Here is a 15,617-nt window from a genome sequence, read left to right on the forward strand (position 1 = left end):
CTTTTTTGGGCGGACATGCTTGGAAACTAATAAATGTACAGATAAATACTGATAATACACGAACGAAACTTGCATAGATACTACGAGTCTCTGATATTATGAGGAGAAAGCGATGTCAGTCCAAGTTAGAGCAGTAGAGTAACCGCGTCACGATCTGCCAGAAAGATATTAATAAGCGCAATCGAATCAGCCAAACAGAAAAAAGTAAACGATTCATCGAGTGTACCACGTATTTACGCGCGTTATAATGTGCTCCATGATGCACGTGTTCGTAGATGCGTCTATACGTATGCAAATTCGGGTGAGGGGATACATGATGCTACACGCACACATGATAAATGGGTAAATGTAAAAAGAAAAAGACAAAAGATGGTATATATGTATATATACGCTCCTTGAGTGGATGGAAGGGAGCCAGGATAATTATAGTAGAGAAAGTCTAAATTGTTGTATCAAAGAATGATGGGAGAGAAGGAGGAAATGGAAAGAAAGGAAAAAGAAAATTAAAGAAAGAAAAGAAAGAAAGAAAGAAAGAAAGAAAGAAAGGGAGGAAGAAAGAAGCAGATACGAATATGCACGTACGCGTGCGCGAGCGCGAGCGAGCGACATACTGTGTATGTACGTTTATATATGTATATACATATATATATATATCTATATTTTTACTGTGTAGATATTTTTTGGTAACTTGTTACAATAATCCTATTAGATCAGTTAAGCGTATACATATTATATATATATATATATGTTGTAAATATAAAAAAATTATAGTTGAAGAGAAAGCTTCTGCCCATGAATCGCGATCCGAATATTTCGATCGGGATTAAAACGAATCAAAATAATTTTGTTCATCGATCAAAGAGAAACATTTCTCATGACGATTAAATTATAGGCTTATTCAATGACTCGCGAATTTATTCGTGTTTCTTTCTCTGTCTCTCTCTGTGCCTGTATACAAAATATCAATACGAATCCTATTCTATTCGTGATTAATCAACGATTGATGATTATGGCTGACAAGTATGTACAACCTTGGTTTCCGTTGTCGATGATCTATAGGTCGTATGTACATAACGAAAAAAAAGAATATATATATATATATAAATATTATTATTATCATAAGTATAATTATTATTATTATTATTATAATTATTATTATTAATTTTATTATTATTACTATTATGTCTTCAAGATTGTTCAATTGTGAAGGAGAACCGAGGACACTACGTCATTGCATGAATCCATGCAGCGTGTAACAATAAATACGAAAGCAAGTTGATTGACTTTACTTTGTACTCTATATTCTATATTTATAATATTTATTACGTTTTTTCATATGTTGATGTAATAAATTTTAGGTATATACTTTGCAACGATCGCTTTTCTGCATCAATGACCTATAGTAAAGAAAAAAGAAATGAAAAAATAATTCATTGATATACTCCAATTCGCTATTGATATATTTCGTTCCAATTTATAAATGCAAGCAGATAACTTTGTATCTTTTTTATAGTATGCGCAAGCTTCGAAGACTAGCAAATTTTATATTTGGAAATTTTTGGATTTCATACGTTTTCTCACATTTTTATTTGTATTACACGTTAAAATATTTCTCTATATTGAGTGTACTGTGCGCCTGTTCTTAGAAAGAAGCAGTAAGGCGCTTGTCAGGTAAGTCGAACACAAATAATTTTATATTACAAGATATACATATACTGTTTCGTAACGAATAAAGTATCCTCGAAATTGTGAAGCGACTAAGAAGACTTACAATAAATTCTATAAGACAATTGATACTTCTTTTTGTCGTCTCCTATTCCTCATCGATTGACTATCGATATCAATTCCGATTTTCATCCCTTTTTTCATTCACGTTCTTCGTGACAGCAATCTTTTTCAGACATGTATAAGGAAAATTTTCAAGTAAAAATTTACAAAAAACCTACCACGTTCGTCGACTCATTCTGATTTGTTAAAGATGAATATTCTTCGAAATTTATACTAAAATTGGTCTTATATAAAGTAGTATCAGGCAAGTTACTCGTCATTCTCAATTTTCATCTCTTAATTATGTATTGGTTAGGAAAATTACCATAGAAATTTCAACGAATTACGAATATCATTTTAATAATAAAAAGAGAATTATTTCAATAAGTATTCCGATAAAATAAATTCAGAAACAATATGACGGACACGTCGGCCGAGAAGAAGGCAGGGATGAAGGGTGGACCGGGGACATCCGGCGAGGGTGACGCTCTTCCAAAAAAGAAAAAGGCAGGACGCTTCGATTTTGGCAGACGATGGCACAAATTCCGTGTTTTGACACCGAACTCGGCGATCCTTCGTGGTTCTTACGCGATGAACGATCGCCACTTCAAATACAGAAGCCGTGGTCGTCAAGCTGCTCCAGCATCGATCGTAGCCATCGTCTATGGCCGTTTATTCGAGCCGAAAGAATGGGTGAAAGAATACGTAGACCAAGTGTTGGAATACGGAGACAAAGTGTTCCGTACCAGCGTAATGAGAAATCACGTAAAAGATAACGAATATATGAAAGCCAATCTTGTCCATCCAGAATTCTACATTTCCAATTACAAAGTCTTAGTTTGCGTAGAAGAGACAGGAATTTATGGTAACCTATTGAGTGAAACTGTCGGTTGTCCGGACTTTGCGGATGGTTTGCAAAAGTTCTTTCAGAATAACGACGCGGGAGTAATCACAGCTCAAGGAACATCTATGGCCATGTGGCGTCATCCTGAAATCGGTTTTCTATTCTTTGATCCAGCACCCTGTGACGAGGAAGGTGTTCACCATCCAGATGGTGTAGCCTGTGTCATGAGATTCAAATGTCTGAACGATATTCGCGATCATTTTCTCAAGAGTATGGACCAGAGATACGATTCCAGATATTGCATCGACAAGGTGACTGTGTTGAAGGTCACCGAAGTAGGTCGTGGATATATTGATCGTTTACCAAGCAGCTTGTATGTTGATAGAAGCGTTTTAAGAACTATCAATCCTGTCGACATCGATGAGAATAAAATGGACTGCACCAAACCGGTACCAAAGGGACAGAAGAAGCAGGTTGTTGTGGCAGCCAAAATTCATAGAGAGCCTTTACAAATTACCATTTCGAACTACAGTATCGATAAGCGTTTTGCAACAGATCCTCTCGTAGATCAGAATAAATTTGATACTGGTTACAGTTACGAGGACATGCACGTGAACGTACCATCGACGTTTAGGGAGCTTCCAGGTTCTATGGCGATTCTTCATGGGCTGACTCACGAGCACAGTGAGATGTACAAAGGCAAAGGAGCTCAGAATGTAGCAAACTGTGTTCTGGCTATCGCCATGAAGAAGGTTCACCCGGTAAAAACGTGGTTAAGGCCAAAGTTAGACGAAATATTGGCTTTGGGCGATATTTTGTACGCTGAGGTGAAGTCTGCCAAGCCAATGATGAAAAACATGACTGCTCCTGATTTGAACGATATCAAAATCGAATTAGAAGGGAGAAAGTTGGTTATAGACGTAGATTTGATTACGGTCACTGGAACGATCTCTTCCAAGATACCAACTGTGTTGAATCTGAGACAAGCTTTGGAAGAGTTCTTTCTGGTTAATACAGAAGGAGTAATTGAATCTTCTTCCATGTCCGTGGCGATTTGGAGTCAAGATGATTGTTTCTATATGTTTGATCCTCGCCAATGTGACGTGGTTGGAGTTAGGATTCGAGAGGAAAAGGGTGGAAAAGGTGCCAAGGCTGAGAATTCTCAAAGGAAAAAGGGAAACTGTTGTGTGATAAGATTCCCTACTACCGATGCGTTGGCTGCTTTATTCTTGAAAAATTTGGAACAGGCGAAGAAAAACGATCGTTTTACCATCAGACATATTACAATTCCAGATGACGTTCCTGGAACCAGACCGTGGCACGATTTCCAGCCGGGAACGCCAGGAGAAACGTGGGTTCTTCAGGGAACTATATCAAACGACGACGAAGGATTTGAGGACGAAAGTAGAGGAATTCAAGGACTGGCTATGCCAGTGATAGCTTTAGTTGCTGCTAGGGAAACACCGCCGACGAAATGGACTAACGAGATCATTGACACCGTAGTTAGAGAAGGAGACGCTTATTACAATTGGTGTAATCCGCTTATGGAAGTCGGTGAAGATGTTGAACGATATTTCTTTGTGCCAAATTTGAAGAAGAATCTGTACTTTAAAAATAGAAAGGTAAAAATTGATGTGGAAGAAGGAACTGTTGTTGGAGACTTGACTTCACCAGCCGATGCCGATGTTCCAAATTTGGTCTCAGCTTTAAACCAATTTTTCGAAGAGTACCAATATGGAATCGTTGACGTGAAGAATATGAGCGTGGCCGTGTGGAAAGTCGAAGAAGAAGTAAAAGAAAAGGACGAAATGGTGCCACAGAACGTGTATTACTGTTTCGATCCTAATCCTCGAAACAAGCAGGGTCTATGGTTAATAGATGAAATGGAAGAGGAAGAGAACGCAGCCTGTGTAATTCGAACTTTGGATCTGTCTGTTCTGGCGAGTATAATCGAAACGAATGCCGGTCAGGATTCAGAAACAAACAACGAATTCGCCATTCATAATATGAAAGTTATCTCTATAGGTCAAGAAATGACCGAAGAAGAAATTGAAGCAGACAAACAGATCCCAGTGAAGCCTGATTTGAACAATTATTTCAACATGGGTGACAATGGAGCTATCTTATTAGGGAGTTTTAATCAAGCTAACGAAGTGATGTTTAAAAGACAAACTAGAGACAAACAGCAAGCTGGAAGTGCCTTGGCAACATTAGGAATGACCAAACTATATAATCCTCATTTATGGTACAGAGAAGTGGTGGATGATATTCTTAAAATAGGTGATAAGATCACTACAGACAATTTAGAGAATCTTCCAGAAGGAGCAGATGAGGAAGAGACTCCAAGAACTTATCTTATTCCCAGTGAAATTAGCGAAGATTTCGCTGTTGGAGTGAATAGAATATACGTTAGCCTCGAAGAAGACACTGTTACTGGCAAGGTAACCGATTTACAGTCGCAATTGGAGACTTTCTTTGAAACGAATGCTATGGGAATATTTAGGCAAGATAACGTAATAATGCCTATTTGGAGAGAAGGCGAAGTATTCTTCACGATGGATCCTAAAGGAAGAGATACTCGAGGAGAGCCTCGAGAAAGAGACGGCACTGCTGCTGTAATGTGGTTCACTGACATAGAGTCACTCGCTAACGCAATTACAGCGGTTGCTACCGGTGAAGATTTCACTTTGGACGTGGTCAGCCTGGACAATGCATACGAGACGCGCGTAGCTGAAGAAGAACGTCCAGCGAAGCCGAGTTCAGGAGACAATCCGTGGTATTATTTCCCCAAAATGACAGAAGGCGTATGGAACATCGATGGCACAATTGGTATGGACGATATGAAGTTCGAGAGAGTCAATCGAAATAACCAAACTGCTGCTATCGCTGTGATGGCCATCGTGTTTGCGAAAGTATACGAACCGAGATACTGGACGCAAGCTGTGCTCGATGAGGTTATAGTGACTGGAGATAAACTACACTCAAAATGTGTAGATAGACTTGGAGAGGGTACCATCCCAAGGATTAACGATATTATGACAGAGTTCTTCCTTTCGTCTCGTCGAATAAATTTAAGCATCAAAGACTGTGTCGAAGCTGGGAGTCTGACGGCCAAGCCACCCAAAGTTCAAGATTTAAAGACTGGGATAACTAACTTTTTCTCTAAGTACAAGTCAGGCGCGCTGACTATCAGTCCAAACAGAAATATTGCTCTTTGGAAATTCAACAACGATTACTATGCTTTGATACCAGATTGGACGACCACTTCAGGCGAGACAGCACTAGTGAGACCCAAAGTGTTACGTTTTACTAACATTGCCACTCTTATAGAGTATCTTCAGAACTTCTTAGGAAGCGAAGGCGACTATGAAATGATTGCTATCGACGTAGTCAATTGGAACAAGCTTCCACCGTGGAAGTTCGACCCTAGTTCTGCTGTTCGTCCTTCGAATCTGCCACCTTTGAACGCTTACAGAAGAGTTCGTGGCGAAGCTCGAGCGATTTTAAGAGGAAGTTATCATCAAGGTGACGAGCTTTTCCCTGAACAATTAAGAAACAAACAGGAAGCCGCGAATTGCGTCGTTGCTCTAGGGATGTCTGTAGTGAAGAATCCAGTCACTTGGACGAAGAAGACTATGGATGAAATTCTAGCTATAGGCATCAACGTTCACAGAGAAACGAAGAAAGCAAAGCCAACGATAATTCGTGTGAAACCGAAAGACATTATCAGAGTATTCTACGTAGGAGTTAATATTTTGACAGCCGATATAGAGTCAGGAACAGTGACTGGAATAGTCGCGATTCCTCCGCCGGATCCTGAGGACAAGAAGAAGAAGAAGGGAAAGCGAACGAGACGAGCTAGAACTAGAAAGACCAGGAGTAGAAGACCTCAGAGGGTTCGAGCTCCACCCCCACCACCGATACTTCTCGAACAGGGTGTACCTCTGTTCTTTGAGAAAAATCGTGCTGGAATCGTGGTGACTGATCGTGGAGCAGTGGCTATTTGGAAAGATATGGGCGTCTACTTTATGTACGATCCTCGTGCACGAAGCGATCAGGGTCTTCAAGATTTCTATGGTACCTCGTGCGTCATGTGGTTCGCTTGCTTAGAACCACTTTACGAGGTTTTATTCGCTAACATCGATGAACAGGAAAAGTATGGTCATTACGAGATCTGTAGAGTTATTATCAAGACCGCCATGATCGAACCTTTACCATGTCCAGCTGGTTTTAGACCATATTTCGACTGCACAGGCCCGCCAATTCCAGTAATTCCAATGGTAGGAGCGAAGAAGAATACTACGTTGGATGTGGAGACAGTTACAGAATATAATATCGTAGATGAAGAGCTTAGCGTTCTTCGTGGTACGTTGCACATGCATCATAGAATTTGGAGTACGGATACAAGAGGCTTCCAAAGTACAGCAATCGCTGCCGTGGCTATTGTGGTTGGCCTTCTTCACGTGCCATCTACCTGGACACCTGAATTAATCGACGCTATTTTGAGATACGGAGACTCATTACATTCGGACAGTGTACGAGCCACACTTTCAGGGAACAGGAACTTATCTCCCAGTGAATTGTTGACTGTCTTCATTGTTGGGGATTTTAGAGCTACGATACATATTCATAATCATACTACAGCTGGATTGCTCCATACCTTTGATTTGTCTGAATCTTTGGCCATGTTCTTCCGATCGAATTGTGCTGGGATTCTTCATACAAATAATATGGCAGTCGCAGTGATGCAGCATTATGGCAAGTTTTATCTATTTGATCCTTGCGCCAGAGATGATCAGGGAAGGCCCAGTTTCGATGGTGCGGCCTGTGTGATGAAGTGTGAAAATATTATGAACATGGCCAAGGTGTTTGTAACTAATTGCAACTTGAAGACACCGAACGTGTATACTTTGAACGCTGTGAATGTGCTGAGCTTGTACTTTTTCTCAGACGCGAAGACCCAATGTCCGCCCAAGTGTATTCAATGATGAGAATTACCTATTTTTGTCCTGTTTTTGGTTTTAAATGGGAAATTTGTTTAGCTATATCGTAATAAAGGTTCAGTCTGTTTTTCACATTCATGTTTGGAATATGTTTTGAATAAATTGGATTGATTATTAATCCTTTACATTCGTGAAACATTTTATTAAGTTCTCTTTTATTTATTAATTCGATAATTTTATAAATTAAACACATTTATAAAACTCATATTTATGGTCTAAAAAAAAAAAAAAAAAAAAAAAAATATCGTGCTATCGTAACTAACAATGATGAGGTATTCGTTGAAGAAAAACAAGAATTCTCGGAAGACTAGTACTTTTTATTTAATTTTCATTCCATTCTTTGCTTCTACTGTTCTGGTTTTCCACCAACTATTCAATAATATAATCGGAAACGAAGTTTCATCGCAATTCAATGCGGGCATCGGTCTAGAGAAACCGATACGCTTCACTTATCCTTGAAACTCCAAGATAGGATCGATAATTTCTCTAGTATCGTATCAAAATTGTATCCCGTTACGTGTTAAACCGTTCTTTGTCCAAAAAATCAATCAAGTCGTGCAATATCATTTTAAAATCACTCTCGATCAGAAACATGATTAATATGTAATTACATACTTGGAAACATTTTCCCAATTAAGACACTTGCGTCTTCAGCAGGCACATTGACTTGAATGCAAAGAACGGGCAAGCAAAGGTGAAAACAGACAATAAATCGACGCGGTCGACAACATTCTCAAATTGCTAATTTTATTTATAGGTTTCTTTATGACACAAATCACTTTTAGCATCTACAATGAGTAGGAGTACAGGCTATACGAGAATGAATTTGATACAGATCACTTATTTAGTGTAAATACAATGTATCCTCTTCAATTACACGCTATATAAACTAGATACTTAGAAAACACTGTACAACGCAGCTGAGAACTGTCGGTGATACTTTACAATATGTTACAAGCACTCCTTGAAGCGAGACGAGCCTAACCGCGCCTGAGCCTCCTTCCTTTTCCTCGCCATGAAAAAGAAGAAACACGATTCATAATCGGTAGCAGTTAGGGCGTTCCCGAGTGACTTTTCGTATGACGTTTCTCACGTGGTCTGTAGGCCGTGTTTACAAGCGGATCCCGGAAGCTATTCCACATTTATGACGCTCTTATCTATCATTCTTTCGTTTTACGAACACGTTCCCTCCATCTCTTCCTTTTTTTCTTAAAATGTTACCGATGAGGAATAGCTTCCTCGTCCCTGACCACTCGTGCGGGCCACGACGGACCCTCGTGACGTCGTCTCGTTCCTCGCAAAGTGAATTAACGCCGAGTTTCGCGGGCAGAATTCGAATGAACGACAGACTCGCGGGTTTTGATTCGGTAAAAATAATCGTCCTGACTGTCCACGCGTTTTTCACACCGATTCGTTCGTTTACCACGAGTAAAACTGACCTCAAATTGCGTACAATGTATTCATGGTAGATCTTTTTCGATAGATTATTTGTGGTATAACCATAGAAAGAATGAATAAACGAATCCTCGAACGAATGCGCGGTAGTCAGGACGATATTATGGACAATGTGTCGCGGTTACAAGTGTAATTCTCTCGATGAACGAGGAAATGCGTTTAAATGCTTTTCTATCTGCCGTTGAAAACGAGCGTCTACACGTTCATGGATGATCTCTGCCCCCGTAACGCGGTTTTTCGCGCACACCAGTCATCGTCTCATGCATACACGCACGCATACATACACGCGATATACACACGGAATAATACATCACACGGATTAACGAGTCTTTTTCTTTGTGGCTAACGTCTGTCAGTACAATCGGTAGTCCTTTTCTTGCTCGCTCGATAGCTTTCTCTCTTTCTTTCTTTCTCGCGATCGTTCCGTGAACCGCTGGTCGTCCTTGCCCGTACTTGTTCGTTTGAAGCCTCGTCCGCTCGATCGTATCTCGATCCGCGATTCAAACTGTTTTCTAGCTGTCGATTCTATTGTTCTCTTAGCCTCCAAGTATGTTCGAGATAAATATTGAATATTTTTTTTGGCAAAAATTGAAAAGTGGAAGATCATTCCTTTCATCCCATGGGATTGAAATATTGAAACTTAATACTCAAAGAATATAAATTGCAAGATATCTCTGTTTCTGAGAATTTAATACAAGATCTCTATGTTTTGAAGATAGTACAACTCTTTGCAATCAAAATTTATGATACTTATAGGAAAGCATGCTTTTGACTGTCTTGGTTATTCGTACGTAATACGGTAAGCTTTTGTCATTTATTGCGATCAAATTTGAGAATTTATTTGAGAATTTGAAAACTATTCAGTGAGAAGAGAAATAGCGCGATCATACGTCTACATTTTTCAAAACTTATTTCACTTACTTATCTTCACGTACAAACGCAATATATTTATCACTACTTTTTAATTTTCAGTTTAAAATGAGAAACGGCAATCGATCTTCACTCTACGGTTTCAACACGAACCAGCTATATAGAGATTTAATCGATAAATATCATCAACAGAGATTCGTGTTCAAAATCTCACGATAGTTCGTCGAACTATGCAAAACCTTGGATCAGCCTCTAGGATTATTAGACAGCATTTATCAATTTACAGAGCACGGTAGCCGAGGATCGTGGTTGGATCTCGAAGAGCCTTCATGATTCGTGACGCTAGAATGTAAGGATCGCGTGCAGAGGCGTTCGCGATCGAGTGGGAACGAGGCAATGAAGGGAGAGAAGAAATCGGTGGCCGAGGTAAAAACACGGCAAAAGAACCAAGAGGCACAGACCCCTGGTGAACGCAGAAACAACCGTTTCGTACACGACTGACAGAGGCTTCTAGAGGTTCGAAAACGGATCGTAAATCGTAAAAAAGTATTGTATTATCGTTATAATATTGGCATGATGTCGTTATGGCACGTTTCAAGTTTAAATGTTCGATCGACGCGTATTACAAGCTTTTTATCTTACGTTCTCGCTATACAGGCATTAATTGTGGTCGCTTCAGTCAAGATTTTTATCGAGAAGAAAAACGTGGAAATAGAGAAGAACATATACATGTATAAAAAAAAAAAAGAAGAAAAAAATGAGGTATAGTGAAGAAAGGAAAAGAAAGAAAGGAAAAATGTTCCTTTTAACGTTGCTTTTCGTTTTGCGCATACGTACACACACATACACTTTCATTCTCTCTCTCTCTCGCGCACTTTTTCTTATTTTCCTTTTAAAACATACGCTCGCGAGACTTCGACATAACGCATCTCTTTTTTTCTTCCTCGTCTACGTCTTCTTTTTCTGCTTCGTCTTCTTTCTCTTCTTCTTCTTCTTCTTCGTCTTCTTCATCGTTACAGTCCTCCATTGCACATTCCCATTAGACGTAACAAATGCACCTTTAAACAAACGTATCTATATCTTATGTACATAAGAGCTGCACCGCTAATGAAAACGCACGAGAGAAAAAAAGGGAAAAAAGAAACAAATGTTCGATAGTTTTCCGGGAGTGCAATTTCTCTCTTATTCGGCGCGTGCTTCGTTTCATCCTTTTCGTTTTTATTTCGTCACATCTGATTTTCTTCTTACATTTTTATCTAAACTCTTTTCGTAAGAAATATGGAAGAGATTACACCGAGGATTCGATATTTCCAGGCTACATGTTATACGATAAAGAAAGCAATGGAAATATCTTGGAAAAGCTTCCGGAGATTAATAATTCCGCAGAATCGTTGATTAATTTATTGAAACTGAACCAAGGTTGTTCAAATTAAAATAACATTTAAAATGTCGACTGTAAAGTTGAACGAACAGAAAAGGGATCTTTAATTCATGATTATTGTAAATAAAACCAAATCACAACCAGCTTTGTCGAAAAGATAAAAATAAAAAAAAAACCTATGAAAACGCAAACGTAACATTGTGCAACGGTCAGCCTCTTTCTCTTGCACACGAATAACGATGATCGTCGGTGAATCTCGATTACAATACGGAAAAGTACAGAAACAAAATGACGATATAAAACGAGAAATATAAACATGTCGTCGCGATGTGTGCAGAGACGTATACAAAATTCACGAATCGGTTCGCGCCATTATTTCGCAGTAACAAGGATTCAAAGAGAAACACAAAAGCCCGATTAAAAGAAAGGAAAAAAAAGGAATAATACAGAAAAAATGTTTAAAAAACATGAAAAAAAGAAAAACGGTCGCTCGATCGGCTAAAATATTTTTCTTTCTCTTTTAATCGTTCCGCTATACAACAACAATGGACATCGCCGCTTAATTACACATAAAAACAACACGTCATTAAAATAATGAGACAAAAGAAAGCACAGCGGAAACTCATCGTTCCAACCATCCGGATGAACAAACATTTAATCACACCATAATCACAATCATTAAATAATACCGATGAATTTTCGTAATTTCCATTGTCCATGTATTTAGAAAATTTCTAAACAAACTTTTCTTTAATAGAACGCTTCCTCTTCTATGCAAGAATAAATCAGAGAAAGATCTTCGATCTTTGTCTAATTGAAAATTAAAAAGTGGGAGAAAAGAAAAGAAATAAACGAAAATAAAAAAAAAAGAAATAAAATTCTAATTTGCTTCTTACAGAAGATTTTCTTCATTCCAATGAGGTACGTCGCAAAGAATCAAGTTTGATTAATTCCGTAATTTCCTACGGAGGCGACGCGACTCCTGGCGCGGAAGATCATAAGACAAAAATCAAGAAAAGAAAGATAAAATAAAAAGAAACAACGAATATATGCGAAGAGTAAGAGGAACGGATTGGTCAGGGGAAGAAGCGAACGCGCGAAGAAACGATCTTCGCTCGATCAGGACGACGCTTGATAAATAATGCAACGCGTCTGCTTGTATGTTTGTCCCCTTCTGGCTCGATCGTGAACGATCGTGAACGATCAAAGAGGAACTGAGACGAGCACAAGGCTACCCTCGGACACGTTTTAATGGAAGCTCTGGTTCACGCGTTCGACGCCAGAACAGTCTCATAGTTATTGTCTTGGTCGATTAACAGCTCTAAAGCACGCGCTGGCTTGTGCTCGGGTTTGTTCGCTCTTAATCTTTCGTTTCTTTATATACTTTTATCTTTCCGTATAATTTAGTTCCTTGAATTTAATATTATTCTAACAGGAACATAAATATAGAAGATTGATATTCTTATCGAAAATTGAAACAGATCGTTCACGAAGGAGAATCTTCGTTTAATTGTCAAGTTAAGTTAAGATTCCTGAGACTTTTTGAAGTTCTCTAAATAATTGATTATCATTATTATGCAACGTAGATCGACCGAGAAAAGGAAATTAGAGAATCATACGTAGACGAATTAAATTTTCCACCTGCCAATCCACAAGAAACTATAAAAAGGGATGGTTGGACCGGAAAAGAATGAAGTGAAATAGTCATAGATTTATATATAAAAAAAAAAAAAAGAAGAAAGAGGGAACTTAAAAGATGAACGATTTCCCGGTTAAAAATAAGAAAAGAAAAGAGATCTTACACGCTAATCAATCGCACAGTGTGTGTGTGTATAGACTTTTAAAAAAATAACAAATTACATACAGAAGAATAGGTATTTTGATACCGTGAGGTTGAATAAAATCAATGATGAGAAAACTGTCCCGCTTTCTTGACTCATCATCATCATCTATTCCTCTTGTTCTCTTCTCTTACTGTTCTTCGTCATCCTTTCGTCGTACTTTCATTCTACCTTGCATACGCGATACATACATATCTTCAAACTTCCCTTTCGTTCTTTCTTGCTCGCTCGTTTAACCTTTAGTTATACGTCTGCGGTATAATTATTTTATAGAATATAGTACCTGGCACAGGAACATGACCTCTCAGTCATTGGCATCACAACGTAACAAGGACTACAAGCTGTGTCACGCGCACTTTTATCGCCACCCTGTATTCTCCTTTCACGCATATCTCACTCCTTTTTTCTCTCGCACCCGTTCATACATACCAATCCTCTGATCCATTCTACCTCTCACTCTTTGAAACACGCTAGCAATCTTACTCTCTCTCTCTCTCTCTCTTTCTCGAGTGGGTGACTACAGCCAGACACTTGGTCCTGAGTATTTCTGCATCGTATTTTTCTCAAAATTCTCAATCGTTTGTTCGCATTGTCCGTCAGTTCGTTCACACCATCATCGTTACACATATAAACGTCTCACATTGCCCAGTTTCCATGGAACTGGGTGAAGCCCCGGGCGAACGAACATCTCGAGGCTGGACGCTATTCTCCAGAAAAAGCTCCAGCTTCCTCCCTGTCGCCGATCAAACCATCCTTCCTCCATCATCGAAGACGATCCTCCTCCAACCTGACACTCTTGTGCTTCGACTTGCAACCTTTTATCCGATCAGGCCAAGTACAAAGCGCATCTTTTCTAAACACCTCCAACATCCTTCGTAACCTGGATTCTTGTTTGCCGAGGATCCCAACGAAGAAAACCATCAGAGGTGATCTCGATAAGAGGCAGCACCCCGCCGCTTTCTCCGTGCTCGTGCTCGCCCAGATCGCGACAGTAACAATCGTCCACATCGTCCAGCACCTCGTCTGTTCAACACGTACACGGACCCTGTTGTCGAGGACACACGCAATGACGGTGCCAGCAACAGACTTGTCACGTGGTTCCGGCCGGGGCTACGTAACACTGATCGCCGGGTTGGACGTGCCCGACGGCGCCGACACCACTTCACTCTTTATACACTGTCCGGTCAGTTGGTTCACGCTAAGGGGATTGTTGATATCGTGGGGATTGGTACCGACCGGGTTACGGTGCGGCGGCGGCGGTTGCGCCGGCTGATTGTGCGGCTGGCTGCTATGGTTGGACAGAGGCGGTGGCGGCACCGGGGGCGTCAAGGGGCAGGGACACGGGCTGGCCAGGCTCGAGGGCGACGGTAACACCAGTGACGGGCTAGCCAGACTAGACAACGCAGACAAACCCCCGGGACTGCTCAGAGACTCGTCATCTTCGGGAGTGCCTGCCTCCCCCACGCTGCCAAGGTTGTCCTCCGAATGATCGTCCTCGCCTTCGCCGTCCGCTTCGCCGTCGCCGTCTCCTCCCTCCCCCATGTATCTGATACATTTCTTCTTACGTCTGCGAACAAGCAGTCGGAGATTAGTTTTACGTGTTCTGCAAGCTTTTCTGGGGTGGGTGGTGGTGTGGTTATACGTAAAATAAAGGTAGCTTCGAAGGTTGCTCGATTTTCGTGTTTGGCTAGTTGTTGCTTTTTAAATTTCTCCGCTTTGTCTGGTATGAATGAATTTTTTTCTTTGTTGTTGCAGCGACGTTCGAAGCTTACCATGGAAGGTTACATCCAATATTATTATACCAACTAAAAGAACATGCGTCACTCGTGGTCGTAGCAGGACTAACCGCGCAGGCATCTCGATTATTGGCGTTCGATGAGATATCTCTTTATCTCTTCCTTTCGCTTGGATTTTTATAGAAGTTTAAATTTTGCGATTCGGCTCTTAACACCTTGGAAAGCTTCCAATCTTTAACGCGTTCGTTACCGAGTCTTCGATGCGTCGCGAAAATTTACAAATTTCTCAAGCTACAGAAAAATGAATATACTTGGCAAAGAGCGTATTCGAAATTAAAAACATTGCTTCGTAGACAACTGACTAGCTAGTTATTCCATAAATAATACTATTTTAAACAACACGTTGACCGAGATCTCTGCGCGGCCAGCATTGGTAATTGATTGTTCGACACGGAATCACTCGCTGCAAATGCCATGCTCAAAAAGTTCAGACACGTAACAAGCAAATAACTGTGGTGTAATAAATATACGTGAAAAACGAAAGTCTCAACAAAAAGAATTCAATTGCCAAATGGGCATAAGGGTAGGGCAAGGTGGGGTTGTCGGGAAGGGGGATGAGAACGCAGTTTTAATCCGCAGGCGAGAACTACGTGTCCCGAGCAGCGTTGTAACGCTGTTTTCTATGGCGTCGGCTAGAAATCGATCACGGAATCAAGCTTG

General features: G+C 40.1%; 2 protein-coding genes across 5 annotated transcripts in view; one reads left to right on the forward strand and one right to left on the reverse strand.

The window, feature by feature from the left end:
* Window positions 1-1,832: 1,832 nt before the first annotated feature.
* On the forward strand, window positions 1,833-7,686 carry LOC132909489 (uncharacterized). The gene has a single exon (XM_060964347.1). It carries the CDS (start codon window positions 2,185-2,187, stop codon window positions 7,597-7,599), a length of 5,415 nt encoding a protein of 1,804 aa, XP_060820330.1. The 5' UTR covers window positions 1,833-2,184; the 3' UTR covers window positions 7,600-7,686.
* Window positions 7,687-8,340: 654 nt separating this feature from the next.
* The window catches only part of LOC132909728 (uncharacterized), a 43,712-nt gene continuing 36,435 nt past the window's right edge, over window positions 8,341-15,617 (reverse strand). For 2 of the 4 annotated variants that reach the window (XM_060964712.1, XM_060964713.1), the window contains exon 10: window positions 8,341-14,728. In XM_060964712.1, the coding sequence (XP_060820695.1) occupies window positions 14,272-14,728 (457 nt within the window). In that variant the 3' untranslated portion in view covers window positions 8,341-14,271. The remainder of the gene's footprint in view (window positions 14,729-15,617) is intronic. The other 2 variants (XM_060964714.1, XM_060964715.1) reach the window with 1 other exon arrangement.

Source organism: Bombus pascuorum, chromosome 8, assembly GCF_905332965.1.
Source record: "Bombus pascuorum chromosome 8, iyBomPasc1.1, whole genome shotgun sequence".
Classification (NCBI taxonomy): Eukaryota; Metazoa; Arthropoda; class Insecta; order Hymenoptera; family Apidae; genus Bombus; species Bombus pascuorum.